The sequence below is a fragment of the Gordionus sp. m RMFG-2023 genome, chromosome 1 (assembly GCF_954871325.1).
Source record: "Gordionus sp. m RMFG-2023 chromosome 1, tfGorSpeb1-WG-v2, whole genome shotgun sequence".
In the NCBI taxonomy this organism is placed as follows: Eukaryota; Metazoa; Nematomorpha; class Gordioida; order Chordodea; family Parachordodidae; genus Gordionus; species Gordionus sp. m RMFG-2023.
Genome location: NC_088775.1, coordinates 71962874 through 71988978, shown reverse-complemented (window position 1 = coordinate 71988978; position 26105 = coordinate 71962874). Strand labels below are relative to the sequence as shown.

General features: G+C 25.9%; 1 protein-coding gene across 1 annotated transcript; it reads right to left on the bottom strand.

The window, feature by feature from the left end:
• Window positions 1–7035: 7035 nt before the first annotated feature.
• LOC135931410 (lanosterol 14-alpha demethylase-like) lies at window positions 7036–24319 on the bottom strand. Its single transcript, XM_065468495.1, has 11 exons — window positions 24186–24319; window positions 24038–24142; window positions 23816–23992; window positions 23569–23776; window positions 23354–23471; window positions 14383–14519; window positions 13428–13603; window positions 13171–13237; window positions 10320–10478; window positions 9856–9973; window positions 7036–8285 (listed from the first exon to the last, which is right to left on the bottom strand). Exons 1-11 carry the CDS (start codon window positions 24288–24290, stop codon window positions 7700–7702), a joined length of 1956 nt encoding a protein of 651 aa, XP_065324567.1. The 5' UTR covers window positions 24291–24319; the 3' UTR covers window positions 7036–7699.
• Between the last annotated feature and the right edge of the window lie 1786 nt (window positions 24320–26105).

The following is a 26105-nucleotide window of genomic DNA, read 5'->3' as shown; positions in this document are numbered from 1 at the left end:
TATCTAACAAAGGTGTTGGAGGTGTATTATTACATTTTATTGATGGTTTGGAAAGACCAATTATATTTTTTACGAGTTTTCCAAGATGTGTAAACACGATATTCTGTCATTGAATAGGAAGCGTTAGCTGTTATTCTGGTTTAACCAAGTGCCGTGAATATTTAATCGATAAAAATTGTAATTAATACCGATATTCAAAAAGGATTCAAGAATTGATGGTCTCCAACAAAGTTGGTTGTTATTAGTGGGAAGTTTTAATGTTGATGTAAGATATCGGCGAGATAAAGAAAATCACTTACCGGATATTTTGTCCAGATTAGGATCGAGCAGTGTAAATCCCGAAGTTATTGATAGTGAAGATTTAATTCGTACTTTATCATATATATGTTAAAGGGAGGACCTACAACTTGGGAAGATATTAAATTAAAGACCTTGAAAGATAAGGAGTCAGCTAAAATCGTGTCTAACGTGGGTAAAATATTGAAAAAACAGGCAATTCGTATAAAAAAAATACAAAAAGAATTGTCAATTGTAGACGATTGTATAATGCGATTTAAATTACGAGATAAGATTTTGTTTATACATGCCAGTCATCAAAGCAGAGATAAAATTAAATTGTGGGCACGGAAATAGGCTTGGTGGACTGGTATGAATGGGGAAATTGAAAATTTACAAATAAATGTGTTCCATGTAAAACCTGTGCCTCCATGTCCCATAAAGAAATGGGAAGTGGTGACCAAAGTCAAGTCAACAGTGGAAACGTGTCCATATTGATTTTTTTGATTTAGATATAAAAAAAACGTATTTTTTAGAGTTGTGGATAAATGAATTGAATATGAAGAAGTTCATGGGTTGACGACCAAGGTTGTCATCAAAATATTACAAAAATTGTGGGCTAAATTTGGGATTCCAAAAACCAATGTGTCTGATGGGGATCCGGCTTTTATTAAAAATTTTAGACATTTATGTACTTCGTTACAAATAAAACATGTGACCATATCATTCTAGCTCTAATGGCCAGACTGAGAGGATGGTAGCCATAGTGAAAAATTGGCTTAAAAAGGCCAAACAAGAGGAAAATGATGTTTAGGTGGCCCATTTATATTATAATAATTCCAGGAATCGTGTAGGTATTACACCTGCTGAATTTTTTTTGGGTCGAAAGACCAGAGTGCCCTTGGATTTTTTAAAACCAAAAGGCAGTGCTATTATGTCACCATGTGAAAGAGTAAATATAAAATTTCCAATAGGACAAATTATATGGGTTGACAAAATGGGAAATGTAATAGAAAATGTGGGTACTAAGAATCGCATAGCGTTCGATGATGGAAACACTGGGATTCGTCACAATGTCTATAATAAGAGACGAGATTAATAATAAGTGTGTAAATAGTGTTAAATATAAAAATCAATATATATAGATGTATGCATTCGTTTGGCCGTTAGATTTATCTAAAAATTCATGCACAAATCAGGGCATAAATTTATGTGACTATTGGGGGTCTTTAAGGTTGACTTATAAATTTCACTATGAGGGTATGTGACTAGTGGTTTAAATTATTACTCCTAGTCCTAGTTATTGAATGTGTAGAATTAGTTATTGTTGTAATATTCTGTTCAAAAGGATCTATTATTCAAATTGTGATAATATTCAAACAAAAATATTTTTTTATTAAAATTGTTACTTTATTATTTACGTCTTAGACTATGCAAATGAGAGGAAAACGCGTGATAATTGTAGATTTTTCATACTTTAAGAGTTTAACGATTGGAATTATTGACTTTATTTTTCGCTTATAAATTTCTTAATTTTTAATCTTTTTATTTTATTTTATTTTTTGTTACTTTCCCTTTTATGTTAATTTATAATTATAATTGATTAATTTATATAGAATTTAATAAAGAAATTAGGATTTAATTTTATTTCTTTCTATTTTATTTTTAGGCTCTAATACCCCAACTTACCACAGTTATTATTTATTGAAATCGCCTAGTTAAATTAAATTCTTATGAGAGTTTAAAAGTATAATGTGGTTTGGTATTTAAATTATATAAATCGATGAGATCTTGTAGAATTACGATGTGTATCTATACATGACATCAATTAATATACAAGTTAAAAAAAAGGAAAATTTTTTTTGATGTAGTGGTGTTGCCTTTATGAGTTCGTTGATTCGAAAATTACAATTTTGTATTATGGCAGTTTTATAGTATTTTGGTGAATACGGACGTTAAATAACGTTTGTTTAAAGAAATTGATGATTAATGCTATTATTTATTTGATTACATAAAAATTGTTGAAAGAACATAAAATGCTAATATAATTACCGCTATAGAAAAAGAAAAAAAGTTTTCAAACACTTTAAAAAAAATTAATGAAATAAATTATAATATAAATTTATATGTATATAAATTTTTCCATTTGTTAACTAAGGTTTAAATATTTTAAATTCGTTACTTTTTTTGAAAATAAAGTTTAAATAAATTAAATTCGGTCCTTTATATCATGCTACCATACAAATCCCATCCCAGTTGGTTAATAAATACTATGTGACTGTGATCCCAAAGAATGTCAGCATGGAAATTCTACAATTCCATAAATAAACCGTCAGTAATAAAAAAATTTTTTACAATTGTCAGTACGAGGGATATATACTGGAGCAATAACCATCCTCTCAAGGCGTAAATTAATAACTAAATTGATAATTCAGTGTCCATTCCCACGAATACAATTTCGCATAACTGTTTAACTAGAGAATTTGGAAACTATACTATAATCATCGACCCGTCTTACTTTATAGATGGTAGCGCGAAAAATACTTCATTGACGCCGATGAACGATACTGTAGCAACTCCCATAATATCAATACTACCCACAGTAAATGCAATAAATATGACCTGGAAAAACCCTCACTGTTTAATTATTTAAAATATATTGTAATATATTGTGTATAACATACGACTATTGTTTAGATACTTAATATATATAATGTATATATTATTTTTTTGGTGAATGTCTCTTGCCCATAAAGGGGTGCGTAGCTTTACATAATTTTTAATAGATAATTATAAGGACGACCGTAACAATATTGATTAGTTGGAACCAAATAATAATAATAATAAATAATATGATTATTGGGGGAAACTATATTTTTTTTCGATGATGTAAATTTTTCGATTATTATTAAATTACATTATAAAATTCTTAAATTATTATGGAATTATAAAAAATTTTAATTGAAAATAATTATTGTAGTTAAATTTAGATATTAAGATAGTAAGAAGTGTTATATACGGGAGTGATAGTGATTAATCATTTTTAATGAATATCTGGCAGTACATTTTTTTTAATTTCATAGCCTTTTTATGCAGCTATAAGCCATTTGATTTGGCATATTTCCAAATTTTCCAAGATCAATTTTATAATTGCTCTATTCACTTGATATGCAGTCCTTGAAAATAGCTAGTCAAAATGGATGCAATGGCATTCCCTATTTCAATTGGATATTGTTAGTTTTTGAATTAAAAATATACAATTGCATTAATATACTACCATTTTGTTTATAAAATATTTAATGATAAAATACAATCAAATTTTTTGGAAGGGGTACGCCGTGCTCCCTATTTTTTTGAAAATTTTGGCGGGAGCACGCTTAACTTTTTTTGAATCGGCGGGGGCACAACCGGACTTTATCTCATATAATACAAATTGTATATGCAGTCCTTATAAATATTTTCAATGGCACTAGGAAGGGGAGTATTGAATAATTTTTCTCCATATATAACAAATAATTTTTATTTCTAGCAATCATGGACTGATTAGATTTTCAAAAGGCCAAGCTAAGGGTTTCAAAATAAAGTGATTAATCAAATGTTCATAATTTTCAGATGAATGTTTTTACCAAATTTAAAATGATTTATGGTCTAACTAAAAAATCTGATATCACAGATTCATTTATTTATGGAGTACCTTTTTGCAGGGATTCAAACCTAACCTGAACCGGTATTATGACCTATACACAAACCGTTAAAACATTTTAAAATCTGAACCGAACCTCTACTGTGAACCGTTTTAAACTTTTTGATATTTTAACACCTTTAAAGATGATTATTAATCAGTTAATACTGATAAGCATAAGCAATTAATTTCAGATGTATTTTTGTTATTTTATGGTGCTGCTACCCAACTTGGCATAAATATATTCTCAGCCCTAAAATTTATTCTTCCTTCTTATAGATATAATTTGACAGAAGAGAATCTTGAAAATATTTCAATCAGGGACTAGGAACGGAACGTTTCATTCCGCGAGAAAAACTTTGAGTAAATTTATTTAACGGGAACGGAACGCATATTCCGAAATCTTCCTGAAATAATACATGAATTTCTTAGTTATTTCTATAATTAAAAAAATATTTTTTAATCCATTAACAGGTGCATATATTAAGTTCTTTTTATTTTCTAAATCCTAACAAATGATACACAATTAATTTTTTCTCTGATGAAAATTGGAAAACTGTAGAAAAATGGTGGCCTCATTAGAGCTGTTAAAGGAAGACTTAATGTTCCAAAAAAGTAGCATTTTTCCAGGTGACTTTATTGGCCAATGGACCAAATATAAAATAAGGCTTCAAAAAATTAATTCCATGTCATCACAAGACTTGATTTAAGCTTTCAACATAAGGAAATAAATTAATTACTTTGTTCTGCCTTAATCTAGACCCTAGGTATAAATCTCCTTTAGACGAAGAGGAAAATAATATAGCTATAAATCATTTATTGGCGATATAGGAACATATTAAAAATTTTAAGGATGAGGATTAATATAATAAGTAATTCGGATAAATCTTCTGATGAAGGACAAGAATATGATGAATTAGAAATGTTTCTAAGGTTCCAAGATAAAAAAGAAAAACATAGCAAAACTTACAAAGGATGATGTTCTATCATCTATAAAACTATTTCGAGCGGATGTGTAGATAAATCAAAAGATTTGCTAGAATACTAGGAATCCAATAAAATAAAAAATTCAATCCTGTATGAATTGGCCCAAACCGTATTAGCAATACCATGCAGTCAGATAAGTGTTGAACGGTGGTTTTCGACATTCAAATTTATACCACCACAAAGAACCATTATAAATGATAATCTTTTAGAAAATATATTATTACTTCGATGTAATGATTGGTACATTTGATGATTAATTAAAGTGTGTAGCTTTAAAAAATATATTTTTATAGGAAAGTTCCGAAAGGTGGAAAGGAACACTTTTTCGCCTGGAACTGGAACGCGAAAATGCCCTCGTTCTGGGCCCCTGATTTTTATTGTATATGCTCTATATAAATTTTTTAAATATTGACAAACTTTATATATATCTAATACGTATGCGAAAAGTATTGCACCGGTTTTTAAAGGGCTTTTTCACCCAACCAATTATTTTTTGCAAACCAAAACTGAACAGTAATTTTTATCTGAACTTAAACAGATATTAGTTACGGTTTGGATACCTGCTTTTATGTTTCACTTTCAATTTTATTTGAAACCTCTTTAACATATATACCCAAATTATCTTTAAAATACAATATCTTTGGAGTATATAATTTGTTAGTTTAAATATGGTAATTGTTCTATACTGTAATACCTTTGGCAAAAGCAAATAGCTTTTACTGCTCTCAAGCTACATGCCCAAGATAAATTTAATGATAAATGTGATAACCGACACTTTTGTTATTTAAAAAAAATTAGTTAAAATATTACCTGATTTTCAAAAAATATTTATAGGGGGGGGGGGGGTATATTAACCTAACCCCCTTGCCTTAATGACATAAAACCTAGGCAGGCGATTCATTTAGATGTATCAGTAAAACAAACTGGTGGCAGGCTTTTTGGTTTCCGATGCAAACAATTTACGTTAAAATTTTAGGATAACTAAGAAAAATTTTATATGGGAAACCAAAATGGGTACATCATCTAATCTGTATTCAACGACGCTTCAAAATGCATTTTAATAAATAATAGTTAGTCTTAGTAAGTATTGTCATTGCCTTGGTCGAGAATATTATAGTTTGAATAATATTTAAAAAAATTAAGAGTGGCGTCTGGATAGGGATTATTCATCTATATCCTAAATTTAATTCAGCATATCAAATAAAAAATACAATTTTTAACACGTTTAAAAGTGATTTAGAGTCTCAGAAATCTTATAAATTTACAATGTTTCTAGTTTTTCCATTTTAATTTTCTAGTTTTATCGGCCAAGTTATATTTTTTTGTGGACCATAAAAATCAGATACTTTTTTTTATAATTCAAAATACTTTTGAAATTATTATTTTTGCACATAAAATAAATGGTTCAAACCGAACGTTCTAAGATAACGTTATTGGGTAGAGTTTATGGGAAATCAGCTGTCTAACTATGCTTAACCTTCGAAGATATTTCTGGATTAATCTTTAAACTTCGGTTAAGCCATCTTTTGAAAGAGAACAACCGAAACAAATTTAGGAAACGGAATGAATTTTTTAAATTTCTAGGAAGCGGCTCTAACAAAAGCGCAATTAATTTATATTATTCAAAAATATTGTGTAAAAGTTAAATATTTTGATAATTTTTTTAAATGAGTAATTAACAGTTTGGAACCGGAACCACATTAAATCTAAGAACGGATCTAATTTTAAAAATTTGGAGGAATGGCTACATTATCGTTTTTTATTATTGAGGAACTTAATTTTGTCTAGAATGTCCGAATTACTAAAAATATGATGTAAATTTATAATATAAATTATCAAACAATAAAAAAAATACACGAAAGATGAAAAACTAATAAATATTTTTATTTTATTATATATAATAATAATAATAATAATAAACAATTTGATATAAGTTGTTGATGAACTAAATATTACAAATTAAAACAATAAATAATATAAGATAATAATTAGCCAGGGGAAAAAATATATATATAAATCAAGAATATCCTTATTAATATTAGAAAATTAAATAGAATAAATGCTAAAATTGAAAATGGTGTTGATTCGGACATGTCTAAAATTTACTATTTTCCGAGTAAAAAAGTTTTTTTGAGCATGCGTTAATGTATAATAAAAAAATAACGCTACTGCTGAATAAATGAGACTAAAAAATATCTCTTTAAAATCATTAGTAATTTATTTGGAATTAAGCATTTTGTAAATCTTAATGCATTATAGGGGTTTTTGTTTTTTATATAAATTATAAAAATGTGCGTTTCATTAAAAAAATTATAGTTGAGCTTGTGAGGAATTATTTAAATTAGAAAAAATGGTACCAAAAGTTTAAATAGAAATAAATCATTAAAAATATTTATCGCAGTAAAAGCCAACATAAAAAATGAGCAAAATATATAAAGGTAACACTGGGCTGGGGGCAGGTTTAAAATGCGATTTAAAAAATTTAATAAAGTGAATATATAATATAAAATTGAAGCAAGTTTTCGAATTATATGATATAATTATATTTTTATAAAAGATCATTTTGACTAAAATATTTAATAAATGAGGATAAAATTTTTTGCAATATGTTTATAAACTTTCCTAACTTACTATTAAACTAAAAAAAGGCTATCATTTTGACAGACTAAATAAAATATGAAAAATGGATATTTATCACAATATCTTTAAAGGAAAAAAACTGCACCATATTTATAATCGTCATATGGTTTTATATTAAAAACCTCTCTGCCTAACGATTAAATATGGCTTGAGCGGGGTACTTATGAGTGTTTTGTAATTGATTCCCAAGGATGAGTCAGAGTTATCCATACTACTATTTGCTTTTTCTTGATTGAATTCTTTATCGCCCTCAACCAAACTGAACTCAAAATTAACTAAAAGCGTAGATACAAGCGTTTTTATCTGTATATAGGCAAATGCCTCCCCCACACACCTATGCCGCCCAGCTCCGAATGGAAAATAAGAGAACTTTCTATCATTCTTAGTATCATTAATATCCTTTACCGACTTGATCATATTCTTAACAGTGTCATTAATTAATGTAGTGTCATCGGGAATGTTTGTATCAGTCTTGCATGCCAATAATTTATTGATTTGCTTATGGAAAGGGCATTTTGAAATATCCTTACCCTTAAATCTATCGTCCTTTAAAGCTTGTTCAAGGTTTTCTTTAATATTATTTAACCCATTATCAAATTTTTCTATATCGGCATTCGAACTTAAATAATTGTTGATTTCATTCGCTGTTAATGGTGGTTCCTCATCACTTGAGCCGACAACGGATAGCGAGTTAATATATCTAGTTTTAAAATAAATATATATTTCATGTTATTCAAATATCATAAAATTTTATTCAAAATCGGAACCAGACTAATTTATATTGATTCATCATATTTAATTTTTTTAAATTATCTACATCACTCAAGTTTAGAATCGAGACAGGTTCAAATATAAGAGCCGAAATCTCTCAAATTTTTGGTGAGAATCTAAATCTTTGAAAAACACAGAACCTTAATCAGAATTCTTCTTAGCCTCCAGTTTAAAGTTCCATAATGGAGTATGAAATTTAATGTTTTTTTTATATTATGTAAATTCTTATAATAATTTTTGGATAGTATATTGGATATTTTTATATGCATGACGATAATGGTATAATTTTACTTTTGTCTAATTAATATTTATACACTGGCAGAAGATGTTTTAGAAAATAGGTGTGAGTCATATATAACCTCAAATTCGAGAATATATAATCTAAAATGATATCTGTAGGAGAGGACACAATCCTATATGGAGTAATATATTATGGGCTCTCTCTTCATTTTAAACAAAAGAAAATTAAACAATCGAATTTTAAAAAATAAATGAATTGTAGCTTAAATAAGAATCTAGATCCTTGACATTTTTCTTCACCAGTACTATAAATTAATATAGAAAGTTAAGCAACTTAAAAGTTGTAAGAAGAAATAAATATTTAAAATTTTTTTATTTAGTAGCCTTAATATAAAATAATGGATATTTTTTAAAAATAAATTTAATAGAGGCGATAAATTTAATACTATGATGAAAAATAAATAGATGAAGTTTACGAGGATATCTAGAAAGTAGCAAAGAAAATGTAGGGAAGAAAAAAAGATAATGTTGAAGAAAGTATGGGAGATTTTTCAATGGAAGAGATAAAGCAAGTCTATGTGTCGTAAGAAGTGAGATTCTTTGGGTAGATCGGTCTAATTCTCTAAAAAAAACTTTAAGCTTTGCTTCCAAGGATGTTAGAGTAGAGCCGGCAATGGGCCTGAATTTGTAAGATGGGTCAATGATGTCACTTTAAAATACCTAATAGTTTTTTGAATTTTGAAAGTCAATAAACATGAAGGTTGTAACAAGAAAAGTAATTTTTTTTATTTATTGAATTAATTTTTGTAAGTAAATATAATTTGATATAGAAAGTTAAGCAACTTAAAGGTTGGAACAATAAAGATACTTACGTTTAAGGACTCAAATTAAAAAAAAAAATTTTTTAATTACAAATTAACAACTTTTATGATAAAATTATTTTTTATTATAAATTTCATTTGATGATATATATAAAATTTAACCCCATTCTTTCTAAAAAAATGAATGGTCCACTATTAAAAAAATTCTACATCCCTATTAATAATATCCATAAAAACATGCATTTAACATTCTATAATTTTTGAAACTGAAACCTAATAAGTGATATTATTTATTTTATAAAGAAGAAAAAACTTTGAACTGGTAAATTTTCCAAAACCAAAACCGTTATAAGGGTTTTGTGAATCCTGTTGAAAATTAAAAATATATTTTAGCACGATCAAATACCATTTTGTTCAGCGTATACTTTTAAATATTACCTATTAGGGTCAAAATGTCCATTCTTAGAATGCCAGTAGGTTTTGAGTTGATGGGTGAAAGTCGGAGATACACAAACCTGATAACCGGAAGGTATAACATAGCATTTCATTTTGTTATCTTTTTAACAACAATAAAAATTTAAATATTGGTTAAATTTTAAAAAAAACTCGAATTAATATTAAATTATCATATGGTTATCACGACTTTTCTAAAAAAAATGGTGAGCGACTATTAAAATTTACACTAAAAACTATTTATTTTAAAATATATATAATTCGAATAAAGGATTATTATTATTATCGCGATCATATTATAACCTCCATAAAGTGTGGAGGTTTCACAGTACTTAAAAAAAATCGGTCTGGTCTGATATTTGACCTTGGCTATAAATTGCATTTATAATTTTTATTTGCTAAGTCAGTTTTTCTTTAAAAATTTACAAAAAATAAATAAATATGTTAACTTTGGGTAACGTTAATCGAGATATCCTTTTTGCATAGCCTCATTAGGGTCAACAGGGGAGGTCTTAGCCTGAGCGTTTCCTTGAGGCACCTATCCAAAAGTTCTAACCTCTTGAGAGAGTCCAAATTAAGATCCAATTTTTTGATAGGATTGCGAGACTCTAATTTCATTAGTTAATTATAATTTATATATCATTTAAATTTCTGCGCTTTTCAAATGGACAATATTTTGGAATTTCAAAATTGGGTTTATGTAAATAAAAAACGTTTTTTCAGAAAAAACACAATTTGTTTTTTTCTGTTTAAATTTATTTTCTTATAATTTACCAATTTTATTGAAAATTTTTCATATCAACATAACCATTTAATTTAATTTACCATATTTTGTGGAAAATTTTAATATCACAATCATTTTATTAGTTTTTAAATGTTTAAAATTTTTGTTAAAATAATTTTTAAGCATGTTTATAAGTTCTGTTATATTTTCAAGGTTTTTATATCTGCATATTGCAAATTTTTCATATCAACACAATCATTTTTAAAATAGTTTGCCCATATTTTGTGGAAAATTTTATTATCACAATCATTTTATAGTTCGCTATTTTTTAATGAGAAAATAAATTATTTTATTAGTTTTTAAATGTTTAAAACTTTTGTTGAAATAATTTTTAAGCATGTTTTTAAGTTCTGTTTTTTTTTCAAGGTTTTTATCTGCAAATACTCTTTTTGTGTTTTTTAAACCAATACCACTAGTTTTATATATGAAATCTGAACATGAGAAAAAATAATGTATCCACACAAACCAAAAGTAATAAACAATTAAACTACGGGAATTGTCAGTTAATTTTTTTTTAAATCTCCTGGTACAAGTAATCTATCTTCAACAATACCAAATTATCATTAATTGTATTATTATATTAAATCGACACATATAGAGCGTCTGTTGACGTGATCCGTTGCAGGTATGGGATCTGAAACGCTTGTCCTGAGGGTAAGTAAGTTATGATGTTTAGGGTCGATCAACACCCATTTTTAATATATGATAACCCTATCCTGTAATACTGTAACCTTCCATCCTAACCAATCGAGGAAGATAATTTCAGAAGAAAAACGTCCCGTGCTTGGACTTGGCCACTGTGGTGTCGTGTTTCAGCCAAGGTATCTAAGCTATATAAGCACTCCAAAACAATATTTTGGTTTATTGGGACAATTTAAGATGGTATCAAATATTTAAACGATAACCATCCCCTCCTACCCCTCAAAAAAGAGTACTAATGTTTTACCTTTTCTAAATGCGACATTATTTTTAAAAATAAAATCGTTTTTTAAAATAGGCAAATAAAAGATAATAATTTTTCAAAAATTTATATAATGTATATAATATAATAAGATATTTGTTAACCTAAATTATAGAAAGTATGTAATCTTATAAACAAGGATGTAAACCCGAACCCGGACCCCTCCTGAACCCTTGTATTTTGGCTGAACCCGAACCCTTTTTAAAAGTGGAGGGTCCAAGGGTTCTAGGTGTCATAAAAATTTTGAAAAATAAAAATATTTTTTTAAAAAATAATATAAATTTTTTTAAATTTTATTAACATTTTTTGTATCATTTATTTTATCTTCGCGTTTTTCTTTCAATTTTCTTCTGGACTTCCATTTTATTTAGAGATTGATATCATTAGTGTAGGTAATAATATTTTATTATGTAAATTTAAATATACTATGATAGAAATATGTGGATTATTTTTAAAGTGAATTGTGTAATAATATTTTAATTTAAATGATAATGCACAACACGTTCGTCCTCAAATTATATGATGCTAGAAAGATTATTAAGTTTGAAAGATTTCTGTAATGATTTTATTATAGGAGCATGTGAAGTCATTTTGTAGAAAGATGATTGTTGTCAAATATAGGACCTTACTATTGTATTAGTTCCTTTAAAAATAACAATATTAAGATTACAATCAGAACAATTATGTTTATTTGATTTTTATGGCTTATGGATTAGATGCCGATTAGATTTAGAAAAATTTACAGTCCTTTATACGAAATATTAGAAAACATGAAAATTCGGGAGCAACAATATTTGCAAAATAGTGTTTATACACTTCTATATATTTACACCCTCGATATCAAATTTATTGAATATTGAGCAAAAATAAATGGTTAAAGACCATCTTAAGGATTTATGACATACTCAAAACTCCATTATTTACAATATATTGGAGGCTGAGACAATACTTACTGGTAGTAGTGATAATAATAATGATAGCAACATTGATGACCTTGATTTTTTACTTTTAGATAGAGAAGAAAAAATATCATCAGATAGAAAGGAGGATCAAAAAATGCCTATTGCATCTTTAATAGTAAAGTTCTCAGAAGTTAAGAGAATAAATAAGGATATAAATAAAATTTTGGGAAAAAAATTCTTCAATATATCCAGAATTATATATCTTATCTAGAATCTTCATGGCTGTACCGGCATCGCAAGTACAATAATTTTATAAAGATAAAATCTCAAGGATGATATTTAAGAAGATATTATGATTGTGCAATTGAATAAAACATTTAAAATATAAATTATTTCATTTGTAAATTAAGAATATGTGTATATTGAAGTATAATAATAAATGAATGAAAAAAATATCTTATTTTAAGTTATTATTTTTATGTTCCTTGAACCCGGACCCGAACCCTGTACCCGGGTCTTTTCAAATTTTATTCCTGTATCCGAACCCGGACCCTTTTTTTTTGTCGAAGGGTTCACATCCCTGCTTATAAATAAATCGAATCAATATGAAATATTATAATATGTAAAAATATATCAGAAAGCATTTATAATACCGGATTTTTGATCTGATTTCATATTCGATATATCGCAATTATCTAAAACTTCTTGGTAAACTTTTTGCTAATTTATAACAGATAATAAAAATTTAATAGTTTTTTTTTAAAAAAATCATTGAAATTATAATGCCTTACTTTTATAGGTAAACTTTTTGCTAATTTATAACAGATAATAAAAATTTAATAGTTTTTTTTTAAAAAAATCATTGCAATTATAATGCCTTACTTTTATAATTAAATATTGTGAATAAAACCTGAATATCTTGGTGCTTGGCTAGAAAGAGAAGAAGCCAAGAACTGGTCGTAGACGATGTGTGCTGACCAGCCATTAGCAAACTTATCATAAGTTTGGCTACCTCTTCATCCGTTGTATACCTTCCGCTTTTGTACTTGGAATTCATGAAGGTGTCAATCATGTCACCATCACTTTCTTAAATAGATTTATGAATGATTTTAAGGGCAGAAATATTGATAGATGCTTTTTAAATAAGATCAAAATGACTGCCGGAATCGATAATAATGTATTGATCCACGTCTCAACAAGAAAGTAATTGTAAACTTAGAGATTTGCCATGCAAATATATAACTTTAGCGTTTAGAGGCGTATTGATACCGACCTGATCTTATAGATATTAAGGTTAATATCAACCACAGCTGATCAGATTTTTAATAATAACATTATGGAAATATCTCTATAGAGAATAGAATAAACTAAAAATGTAATAAAATAAATATGCAAATAAGGGGTTCCAGTTTTAAAAAAGAATAATTTTTAAAAATCCATGATCCAATAATATTAACACTGTAGCATAAAATATCCGTTATTTTTATAAATCAGATCAGCAAATTTAAAGTTTTCGGTCGATAACCAATGTTCTAAAAATATGAAAGATCGGGCTGAATTCGATACTAAAAAATCAATACATCTCCCTAGATAACTCTTCGATAAAAATTATATTTTGGATTTAAAAAATAGATTATGTATTATAGTCCCTGCAATAATTTTAATTTATCAATATTTTATACTTAAAGAGTTTGAACATGATAGTTTAGTAAAATTCTTGAGCCTCAAGTATCTGCTTAGTTATATTTAAACTAGGCATATGCTTGGGCCTAATATGGGTTAGGGTTAGACTTATTAATAAATTTTCTGGCTTTTAAAAAATAAGGATATATTTGAATGGGAAATATTTGGAACATTTAATAAACCTTGATCAATCTCAGTCCCCACGTTATCTTCCTTTTCAGTATGAAATCCATTATTTAGTCGTTCTTTTACGAGTCTTCTTTTAGCTATTATGCCCAAGAATAGATTTTTGATTTTGAGATGAGCAGCATCTCTTTTTCTTAATATACAAAACAAATAGTGTATTAGTAATATATTTTGGAAGTTAGCATGGTGTGCGGCAGGACAAAATATTTTTTAGAGTTTAGCAGGGAAACAACTTGTGAAAATATTTTTAAGGGCCAGGACAGGATTGAATAAATCCATATAAAGTTTAGATAAAATTTATTAGGTTTTTCTTTTGCAAAACAACTTCTGTAAAAAATACTTTATAGCTTATTAGATTGGATAACTTAGGGCCAGCTGGGAAACATTTTTTGTGGACCAAGAAATCAAATTTATAAACTTTTAAAATTTATTTTATAAAAAAAAAGCTTTTTAATAAAAAATTTGAAATGCGGCCAAAACATATTTTCTAAATTTATGTAAATTCTTAAAACTTTTATTGTTTAACATTTAAGTTCTGTTTGAAACTTTATAAAAATATTTCAACAGAATAAGAAATATAAAACAAGTAATCAATCAATATTAATATTTGAATAATTGATTGCACAAGCAAACCTCAGTAATAATAAATCAAGAAAATATAATTCAGAATCTAAAAAACAACTCCCTAAATAAAATCTTGCCGAGCTTTGTGAAAAAAAGCTGGATATTTTATGAATGATAAATACAACTTAACAGATTAATTTAACTCAAGTGAGATGAAATAAAAAAATTTATATGAAATTATTTTATCTTATAAATAAAATCTTATTTTATATATAAAATAATAACTTTATATTATATATTAAACCAAAAATATTTTATACCTATATACCAGAGACCTGCAAGCCCGGCCCGGCCCTGGCCGTATTTTAAATTTTTTAAATATACCCGGGCCGGACCTAAAAAATTTTATCCGGGCCGGGCCTAAAAAAATTTTTTAAAATATATCCGGGCCGGGCCGTGCCTAAGATTTTTAAACCCGGGCCGGGCCTTAATATTTTTTATAAAAAATTTTACATTATGAGTTATTGGTTATAAGATTATATTATATTATAGTTATGATTAATATAATATTGGGTGATGGTTAACACTACCTAACACCCACAGATCGATCTAATTATTAATTTCCTGAAAGATACCGGAAAACTCCATTTTAAATTACTTAATATATTTTAATATCTAAAATTTCAGTGCTCCCAAATTGTGTTAGAAAACTTAGAAGTTAGACTTAGAACAGTATGTATAATTATTATAAATATATTTTAAATTACTTAATATATGTTATTATCTAGAATTGCAGTGCTCCACTAATCATTATCAAATTTTGTTAGAAAAGTTAGACTTAGAACAGTTGTGTTAGAAGAATAGTTTAGAAGTGGATATATCCCATAAACAGATTTAAGTAATAAAAAATTCTTTTGAATTATTTTCTTTAAATAAAAATGTACATTGATATTTTTTAGCTTCATATATTAGTTTATAAAATCTATTACAAATTAGATTGAATCTTTTTGTAAATAATATAAAATTTTAATAACATACTTTTTCTTATAACTATAATATTCAGTTTAAATTTATTATAATAAATAAATATAATAATTTCAATCTACATTATTTAATAAATATTGATATTAGATATTTATAATCAATGTAAGATATAAATAATTAATTAATATTTATTATCATTAGAATTAGTGATACTCAATCAATCAATTTTAAGCATTCAAGAAGCTAAAGTAAAAATTAATATTAAATATAAATCTTATAATTCATATCTAAATTTTTAGAATATTTCCAAAACAATCAATAAAAGGAATATCATGGCACAAAACACTAAAGATATAATTGACAAAATTAAAAATAATATTTATTCTTTTAAAAATACTAATAATACTTTAAAATCTGAAATTTGGTCTAAATTTAAAATAATAATAGATAATAATAATAAAAAAAATATTGGCTATGTGCAATGCATAAATTGTTCAAATTTATTATCTTATAATTATAACCATGGTACATCACATTTAAAAAGACATAAATGTGATGGTAAATCTATGAAAATTAATAATTTTTTTTTTACACCTGAAAAACCCACTTATAAATGTAATATGAAATATTTAAAACAAAAATTTATAGATCATTCCTTAACACTTTGCGCAAAAGATATTAGACCTTTCGAAATGATAGCTGGGAATGGGTTTCTTGAATTCAGCCAGGCTCTAGTCGATGTTGGGGCAACATATGGTAAAATAGATATCAAGTCATTAATTTCACATCCCACCACTCTATCACGCCACCTTAAAGAAAAATGTAATAAAATAAGAAGCATTTTGGTTGATACTATTGCCCCAGTAATCAAGAATCGATTTATGGCTGCTTCCACTGATATATGGTGCGATGACCATAAAAAGAACTCGTTTATAACAGTTAACATGCACTATATATCAGATGACTGGAAGTTAGTGAAGAGAAACCTATTTACCGCTAAATTTAAAGAAGTGTCTAAGACTAGCCAAGTAGTTAAGGATGAACTATTAAAAAATTTTCATAATTTTAGTTTTAACAATAACGATTTTATTAATATAATTTTTGTTACAGACCAAGGTAAAAATATTATAAAAGCATTGGAGTTAAATGAACGATTAAATTGTTCTTGTCATTTATTAAATACAATTTTAAGAAATTCATTTAACTCCAAATATTTGGAAAGTAATGCCCCATTAATAAAATCAACAATAGATAATACTAAAATATTAGTGGGGCATTTAAAACAAAGTAATAAATGCCAGCATTTAAAAGCCCTTTATCAAGATATAGAAGTCCGCTGGAACTCTAAGTACAATATGCTCAATTCTGTTTATTCTCAAAATGAAGAAATTAAAAAAGTTCTTCTAGAACATGGGGGATCGGAAAAGTATTATATTATAGACTTTCCGATCCTTCAGGATCTAGTCAACATTCTTGAGAATTTTAACAGAGCTATTGTTGAGTTACAGTCGGACTCTTGTACTCTTTTTAAAGTGGTAATATGGTATTATGAACTTCTTGAAGTTTGTAATACCTTTCAAAGCGAAAAAAGAGAAATAAAATTGATATTACTTAATATAAAGCATTTTTTAATTGAAAAATTTGTTTTACACAAGTATCATTTTATTTCTCTTTTTCTCTGTCCCAAATTCAAACAATTACGTATGTTGTCAGGGAGATCGCAAGATGGCGGAAAACTATATAAAAGATTATATTAAATCACAAGAGGCTCAGGAAGTAAATGAAATACCATCGACCAGTCAAATTACGACTGTTGTTAAACAAACTGAGTCGTTTTATGACAAATGGGGCGATGGTAATTCTGGTAATATCTCAATACCCGATGATGAATATTATAATTATATAAACAAAAAAACAGATGAAATATTTAAGGTGGATAATTTGTTAGAGTGGTGGGCTTCTCATCAAAGCGAATTCCCAATTTTAGCAAAATTGGCAAAACGGGTATTGGCTATTCCTGCTTCAAGTGCAAGCTGTGAGCGAAATTTTTCCACTACTGGAAGAATTCTTGAAGAAAGAAGAAGTAATCTTCAACCTGAAAAGGTAGATATGCTTCTCTTTCTTCATGATAATTTGTGAATTTTTAATATCTTTCTTGAGTATAGGGTTTCGTCAATCATGCTGGTTTTTTACTTTGCAAACTGTCAAATATTTATTGCATTTATTATATTTTACCTTGAGTCATGAAAGTTTTTTATTATTTTTTTTACAATATATTATATAATACAATTATCTTCTTTTGTTAAAAATTTATATTATTAAATAAATTATATTAATTTGTGCAATTTGATTATATTTTCAAAATACTATTTATTATACATGCATTTTTTTAAATAGCGATTTATTTTTACTTTATAAATTAAATAGTAAATTAAATACAATATATTATATTGTCAAAATATTTTACATTTTTATAAATTATATATTAGTTTTATTATTTTTAAATGCAATATAAAATATAGTATATGCTCAAAATATTATTACCATTTTTATGAATATTAGTTTTATTTTAAATGCAATATAAAATATAGTATATGCTCAAAATATCCATTTTTATAAATAACAGTTTTATAATTTTTATAAATTTAATATAATATTCTCAAAATATTAGCTTTTTACATGTATTTTTTAAATAAAAATTAAAAATCACAAATAGAATCTTTTATATTCAAAAATATTATTTGCACAAATTTTTTATAGTATCAATTTGTAATTAAATATCTGAATAAAATATGAAATATACTTATATCCGGGCCTTAAATTTTAAAATCCGGGCCGGGCCGTAAAAAATTTTTTAAAAAAATATCAGGGCCGGGCCGGGCCTTAAATTTTTTAATCAGGGCTGGGCCGGGCCGTAAAAAATTTTTTTAAAAAATATCCGGGCCGGGCTTAAAAATTTTAAAACCGGGCCGGGCCGTGCAAATGGTACCTCTGCAGGTCTCTGCTATATACATAGTGTGAAAACCAATTATTTTTTCTGTCACTTAAATATTATCTAAAATGGCTATTTAAATTATTTGGCCTTGTCTAGGTATTAGGCTCAGCCCAGGTTGAAAATTTTTTTAGTCAGACCTAGCTATGTTTTTTAAAAAATACAGTTTGACCCATACTCGGGCCTACAGGTCTCTGTATTATATACAGTTAAACCTGACTAATTTGGCCATTCTGGGACCAAAATTTTTTCTAATTTATCCAACTTTTGTAGTTAATAGGAATTTGATTGGAACTAAAATATTAATCAAATTAGGGAGTTTCCCGAATTATCAAGAGCCCAAATTAGACAAGCTGCAATTTATTCAATTACTTAAAATTTAAACATTTAAAGAAAATATTATATTAGTATCTTATTTTTTTATTTCCAAATTTTAAAATTTAAATTTCTAGAGCATATTTTTTGGATATTATGTTTGTAACAATTCTCAAAATGAATTCTTACCAATATTTTATCAAGTGTTGTAAAACATTTTGAAAATATGAAGATTAAAAATACATATAAAATTATGGTTGAAGCCATGATCGTTGGCTGTTCAACAATCGGGGAAAGGAGGGGGGGGGGTCTTCAGCGTTAGATGGTCCGAGATAGTCGGAGAGTAGGACTTGGGGACCGGACTTAGCGGGCACTTTGGTCATCGTACAAAAGGATTTTATGTAGAAAAATTGTTAATTTATTGAATCTCGACTTTTAGCCTTAACAATTTGGTATAATACAGTCCGACGAAAATAAAACAAAATTACAAAAACAAATCATAATTATTTAATGATCACGATTATATATTTTTTATTCTTATATACTAAAAATTTTATTTACAAAAAAAAATCCATCGACGTATTTCTAAAAGATTTTATCATATTGGCCATCCTTGAATAAAATAAAAAAAACAAGCTCTGTTTATAATTTACAATCATGTAAAACAAAGGAAAGAATAATACAGTTTTAATTTAAAAAAATATAATAACGATCTTTTTTTTTGCTTTGTTATAATTTACAAGTAAAGATTTATAAGGGACAAACAATGTGGAGAGGCTTTGAAAGAGGTAGTATTATAAGAGATTTTTAAGTAGAGAACAAAACAATAATATATGAAAAAAATATAATGCAGAAGATTAATATCTATTATTAATTAAAAATCTCTAATATTTAGAGATGTTTTTGTTCATGGAATTGAAATTTAGTTAAATTTATGATATATGGGTCATTCCATATCAAATTTAAATCACATAGCTATCTGGACCCCTTGGGATTTGGGTGAATTTATATACTAACTAAGGTTTTTTATATGTGGCAATCCATTCAAACCAATTCTAAAGAAATCTTTATAAGAATGATTTTTATAAGATTTTAAGCAAATATCCAGGACCAATCTATTATCTGTATAAAAATTTTCTTGGAAAGTTTCGTTTATGGTCAAAAAGGTCATCATTATTAATGTTGTCTATATATATATACCTTGTAAGATATAATATAATTATTTAATATTTGACCTTTTAAGTTTATATAATATTAAAACCTACAATATTCAAATAATATGATATTACAAATACAATAATCTTTATAATATAAGATATAATAAAATAACATCTTATTTTCCCCCAAGATCAAGTTCATTTATTAATCTTTTCGTTTATTTTTGTTCATTTGTTGAATATCGTATTTTGGACTGAATTCTTTATTGTTGACTTGTTTGCATTTCCTAATATTCAATCTTCTAAATTTATTTGTTTATTTATTATTAGGGATTCAAACTTTTCTTTTCTTCCAAATTGTAAAATAATTTAGCTTGTTGTAATTTTTCCTTTCCTTCCAAGTTATAAGATATTTTTGCTTGTTGCTTTATTACTATTTTCAATTATATCTTTATTTTTATATTGGATTTTTGTGATAAAACATCTGCATTATACTGCTAAGACCTACCTTATTATTTATATTGTAGTCATAAATTGATATGCCCATTGCAACAATCTTGTTTATTTTCTTATATTTTTATTTGCAATTTATTATCCATTTATATTAGCTTTTGCTTCCTTGTCTAGTGTAGAATAATTCATTCTAGTATCTTGTAATGCTTCTGAGTCCTATGCTATTGTACATACGCGATTGGCAATTCATTTCCATTATTATATTTTTTTAGTTAGATGCATCTGTTTCTAATATAAACTCGAAGTTCTGTTTATAAATGCTTTGTTAACTTTTAATCCTACATTTTTAATTTTTTAAATGCTATGTATCATTTTTTCTATTAATAATAAAATTGTCCAAATAAATTGATTCTTTACAATCAGCCAGTAAATTGTCCATATACCATTTAAATATTTTTGGTGTTGTGATTATACCAAATTATAATTATAAATAGTGGTAGTATCCATTAGCTGATAATATAATCATTAATTTCTATGATCATTAATATAAATTTATAAATATGTGTCTTTTACATCTAATGTTGTATATTTATTTCCATTTGCATATTTCTACGATTAATTTAATTCCATGATGCCTCTATTCTAAATTCTAATCAATTCTATGTGGCCTATATTCTAAGATTTTAAGTTATATCAATTTTATGTGGTCTATATCCTAAGATTCCCAAACAAATTATAAATTCCAAAATATAAATTCTGAACAACTTCAAATAGCATGATAATGATTAAAACGATAAGATGGTCTTCTCATGTTATTATTATCTTCGTGTATTAATTATCATTTCGATAAAGTCGGTTATCATTATTATTATATTTTATAATACTTGATTTTTTATAACATTTTCATATTGTATATCTGCCCATATTGTCAGTAAATAGTTTTTTTTCATCAAAATATATAATTTTTATACAATTCTATCTAATTATTTACTTGACCCATAACCCATATACTTTACCTGTCACCAATTATATTCTATATTTTAAAACGTATATGGTTAAATTGGTCATTTTTGTTATAAAATGTTGTATATTATATATTTTGAAGGTAAAATATATTTATTCGACTCCGTTGGCCTTTTAGTTTATTTATATAATATTAAAACCTATAATATTCAAAATATTGTATTACAAATATGATAACCTACATATAATAGAAAGGTTTTCCTTTCTTTCTTTTTATGTAAAAGATAGATAAAACTACTAAAAAAAACAAGGGCATATCCAAAAAGATAGCATATGTAATTAATTCTAATATTAATTAAAAATTTTATATTTTATAAAAAAATTCTGAGATTAAAAATATATTGGGAAATACAGAATATTTGTAATACTGTTTTAAAATAATTTAATGTTAATAAAAATTAAAATATTGTATAAATATGTTTTGTAGATTCTTTACGATTATAAAAATATTTAAATAATATAAAAAAAATAATTGCAAATTATGCTAACAATTTTTACTAAGAAAACAAAAATTGGCATTCCAGCTTTTTTTAAACAGAGATAGAATGGTTTTTAGTGTTGTTAAACGGCTCATTTTGAGCCGATTTTAAAAACGGCTAACTCAATATTTCATCCAGAAAAATATTACGCAAGCCTGAAGATTTTGCTCATAGAAGGAACAAGGTCTAGATATATAATCGAAATCTCCAGGCTTAGGCAATATTTTTCTGGTTAAAATATTGATATAGCCGTATTAAAAAATCGGCTCAAAATGAGCTATTTAACAACATTAATGGTTTTAATAACTTTTGCTTAAAATTTTAAAAAAATTGGAGAATAAATATTCTTTTTCAAACTTTAGAAAGATTAAAATATTTTTAGATATTATATTAATTATTTATAATTCTGCAATTTTTTTTAGTAAATATTTATTAAATGACAATCAATCACTGTAAAGGTTATTTTTCAACTTTGACCCTTGATATCTCCATAAATAAAAAGGATAGGATGCTAAAATTTGAGCATTTTAGTTTTGTTAAATTCACCCAAATCCCAAGGGTGAAATAACACATATATGGTATCATTTTTTTTTATTTTAATTTGCCTTTACCATCTTATATCCCTGACAACATACCTGTTATTAAAATTTTATTAATTTTCATGCATGTTTTATAGGGAATTTTGGCATTTTGGACAGGTTCTATTTATGTCAAGATTTTAAAAAAATTAAAACTGTAAGCAAAATTAGAAAAAAAATTTTCCAAGTTTTGGATATAACTTTACAAAAATATTCTTTTTTGAAAAAGACTAAAAGGTATAAAAATTTTAGTGAAATTTATTAATTAAATATAAAGAATGGAGATTTAATTCATATGGATAATCAATGCTTTTTCAGATTTTATTATTTATATTTTTTAAAAATTATTTTAATGAATAATCCAATGTTTATAATATTTTAAGAATATTTAAATTGAAAATATGTAATATAATAAAAATAACTTAAAAGCAGGAAAAGGCATCCATTCTGGAAACAGCCAGGCTTCAATACAAAAGCCTCCATCTAAATCAGTATACCATTTTGCTACTTCTTCAGTTAATGCTTCTCTTGCTTCTTTACCTTATTCGATTTGTTGCATTAAATATTTCTTATTTTAAATTTGCTTCACATAAAATTATATTTTAGTTAATAAAATAAAAAATAATAAATATAATACCCATTAAGCATGCTGAAGAGGTAAAAATAATCAATTCTGCCATTGTTTCTAGAATATTAAGTTTGAAAGATTGATCATCAATGGTTTTATGATTGATCATTAATCTTTGGATAAAATCCAATGTTTCATTTTCAATGATAGGCACATGAATCCTATAACGTGCCTGAATTAATCCATTTTTTATCATCTTTTTTTGCTCCATAAAGATCTGATATAATATTAAAAACAATTATAACAAATATTATACATTGTGAGGTACATCATAGATAACCCCAGATCCAAACACAGGAGTTACAAGACTGCTATATACTTCTTCTGCATTCAAATCTTCATTTTTGCTATTAAAAAAACAGGCAATAGCTTCTGTATTACAAAGATAGGTAAATTTTTTCCCAAGCATTGTAAAACTAAAAACTGGACCATACTAGGTATATGAAAATGATAAAAAGAAAAATTATAACTGTCATACCTCTTGGTAAGCTTTTAATAAAAAATTTATAGGATCTTTACCAAAATCAAACATGTGCCCAAAATAGGGTAGATTAGAAGGAATAACAGGAGGTTCTTTAGCATTCTAAAAAGGAGTTCTAATTAAGTTACAACTATTAGCATTTTACGTATTTTTGATTGTCAACCTTTTTATAAAAATATATGAAGACAATTGATAACAACAACACTAAACATGAAATAATGTTGTTAAAGAATATTTCTAAAAATTGCATAAATAATTATAAAGAGATTAACTCTTTTGCTATAAATGTGACATGATGTCACACCAAGTCAAACATTTACAAAATAAATAAAATTTGCCAAAATCCAGGATCACTTTTTGTTAAATGCAATAGCGTTATTAAAGGTGGGGCATAGACCTAGGCTCTTAAAACTTTGGAGGGTCGCCTGAAAAATATTGCGTTTATTTCGATATGGTCCTTATTCTAGTGCTAATTCTAAAAAGAATTACTTATTGTTAGAGATTAGTAACAAATTGTGCTTACTTGATCAATTTACATATTATAATATTATATTACTTTTTCTTTTTATTATTACTTGTACAAACCGAATCAATTTATATTACTTTTTACAAAATGTTTTACTAGAGGCTGTAATTTAAATATATTTATATATAAATATCGCGTAAAGATTACAAAAAGAAAAAGTTTTATAACACAATAAAAGACATATTATATAATTCATTCAGAATCTATATTCTTTTTAACTACTGCATTCAGAGTCAATATTCTACATAGAAGTGGCGTCGCTAGGGGGGGGGCGCAGGGGCTCGAGCCCCCTGTAAAATTTGAATGGCCCCCTGAAGCAAAAATTTTTTTTAATGACTCCTTAATATCCTCTTGAACAAAAATAAATATTTTTAATTGCTCCCTGAACAATTTCTTTTATAATTCTTTGAGTAATATATAGATTTAATTTTATTATTTAAAAATTAATAAGACTATCTAAATCTTTATTAGATGAATACTATTTTAATTATTATATTAGATTAATATATATAAATTATATTTTCACTATATCAGCTTGCGACCAATGATATAGCGACCAAATTCTATGTTGAAAATATATCAATATCACTCACTAATATTAATTTAACATTAACAGTTGAATCTTAATTGACTTTTATTATTTAAATTATTATATAACCTTAATTAAATTAATATAATCATTTATTAATTAATAATTAACAAATATAATTGCAATTAGCCCAAAATCAACTATATTATTGATTTTTAAATTTAATTATCATGTCTCTTTCTAAAATTATTTTCAAGGTCCAAATCCAAATAAGTTAAAAGATTTATTTATAAAAAGTAAGTAGACATAAAGTTTATAATCCTCTATTATATATAATTATTTATAAAATATTAGGTAAAATGCCACTTTTGTAGACGAATTTGTATATAATATATTACAGTTAATATTTTTAAAATTTTACTAATCAATGCTTTTAATAAATATAAGTAAGAATTTACATTCAACTATTTAACTCCATCTAAATATTTAAAATATTATTATAATTAAATATCTTATTCAATGGATGTAATAAATTAGATATCTTTTCTTCTCTTTTTTTACGTATTTTTAGGAAAGCTATTTTTTTCTTCTTTGAAAAACAGTTTTGAGTTAAATTTTTAATACGAATATATTTTAGATATTATTATAAACTTCTATTATTTTAAGATATAATATACCAACTAGAGATGGTGCGACAATAATATATAACATTTTAATTGCTTTCATGATATCACTCTGGCTCTTATTTTATAGTTACAAAATGTTACATTTCTAATATGTCATCCTTGCCGTGTAATAACTCAAAGCTTCAATATATTTGCATAATTTCTTCTAAAGATTTTTAGTGTTTTTGTTCCATCAATTCTAACATAATAAATTCTGATATGGGTTGCCATCGTGAGTGTCATGTTATGACTGTAAATTAACCAGCATCTATTATTTGTGTGGGCATGTAATTTAAGATTATTACTACAGCTGCTGAGAGCATATGATTGCATATTTTAGATATG

Bases quoted from the DNA above. Each gene is read 5' to 3' on its own strand.
- LOC135931410 (XM_065468495.1), bottom strand. From the start codon at position 24,290: ATGCAATTTTTAGAAATATTCTTTAACAACATTATTTCATGTTTAGTG. The intron at 14,520-23,353 runs GTTATTTTTATT...TTGTATATTAAG, and splicing joins ATGCCTTTTCCTGCTTTTAA to AAAAAGAGATGCTGCTCATC. The intron at 10,479-13,170 runs GTATTATAAATG...TAATGAAATTAG, and splicing joins GAAATCAGATCAAAAATCCG to AGTCTCGCAATCCTATCAAA.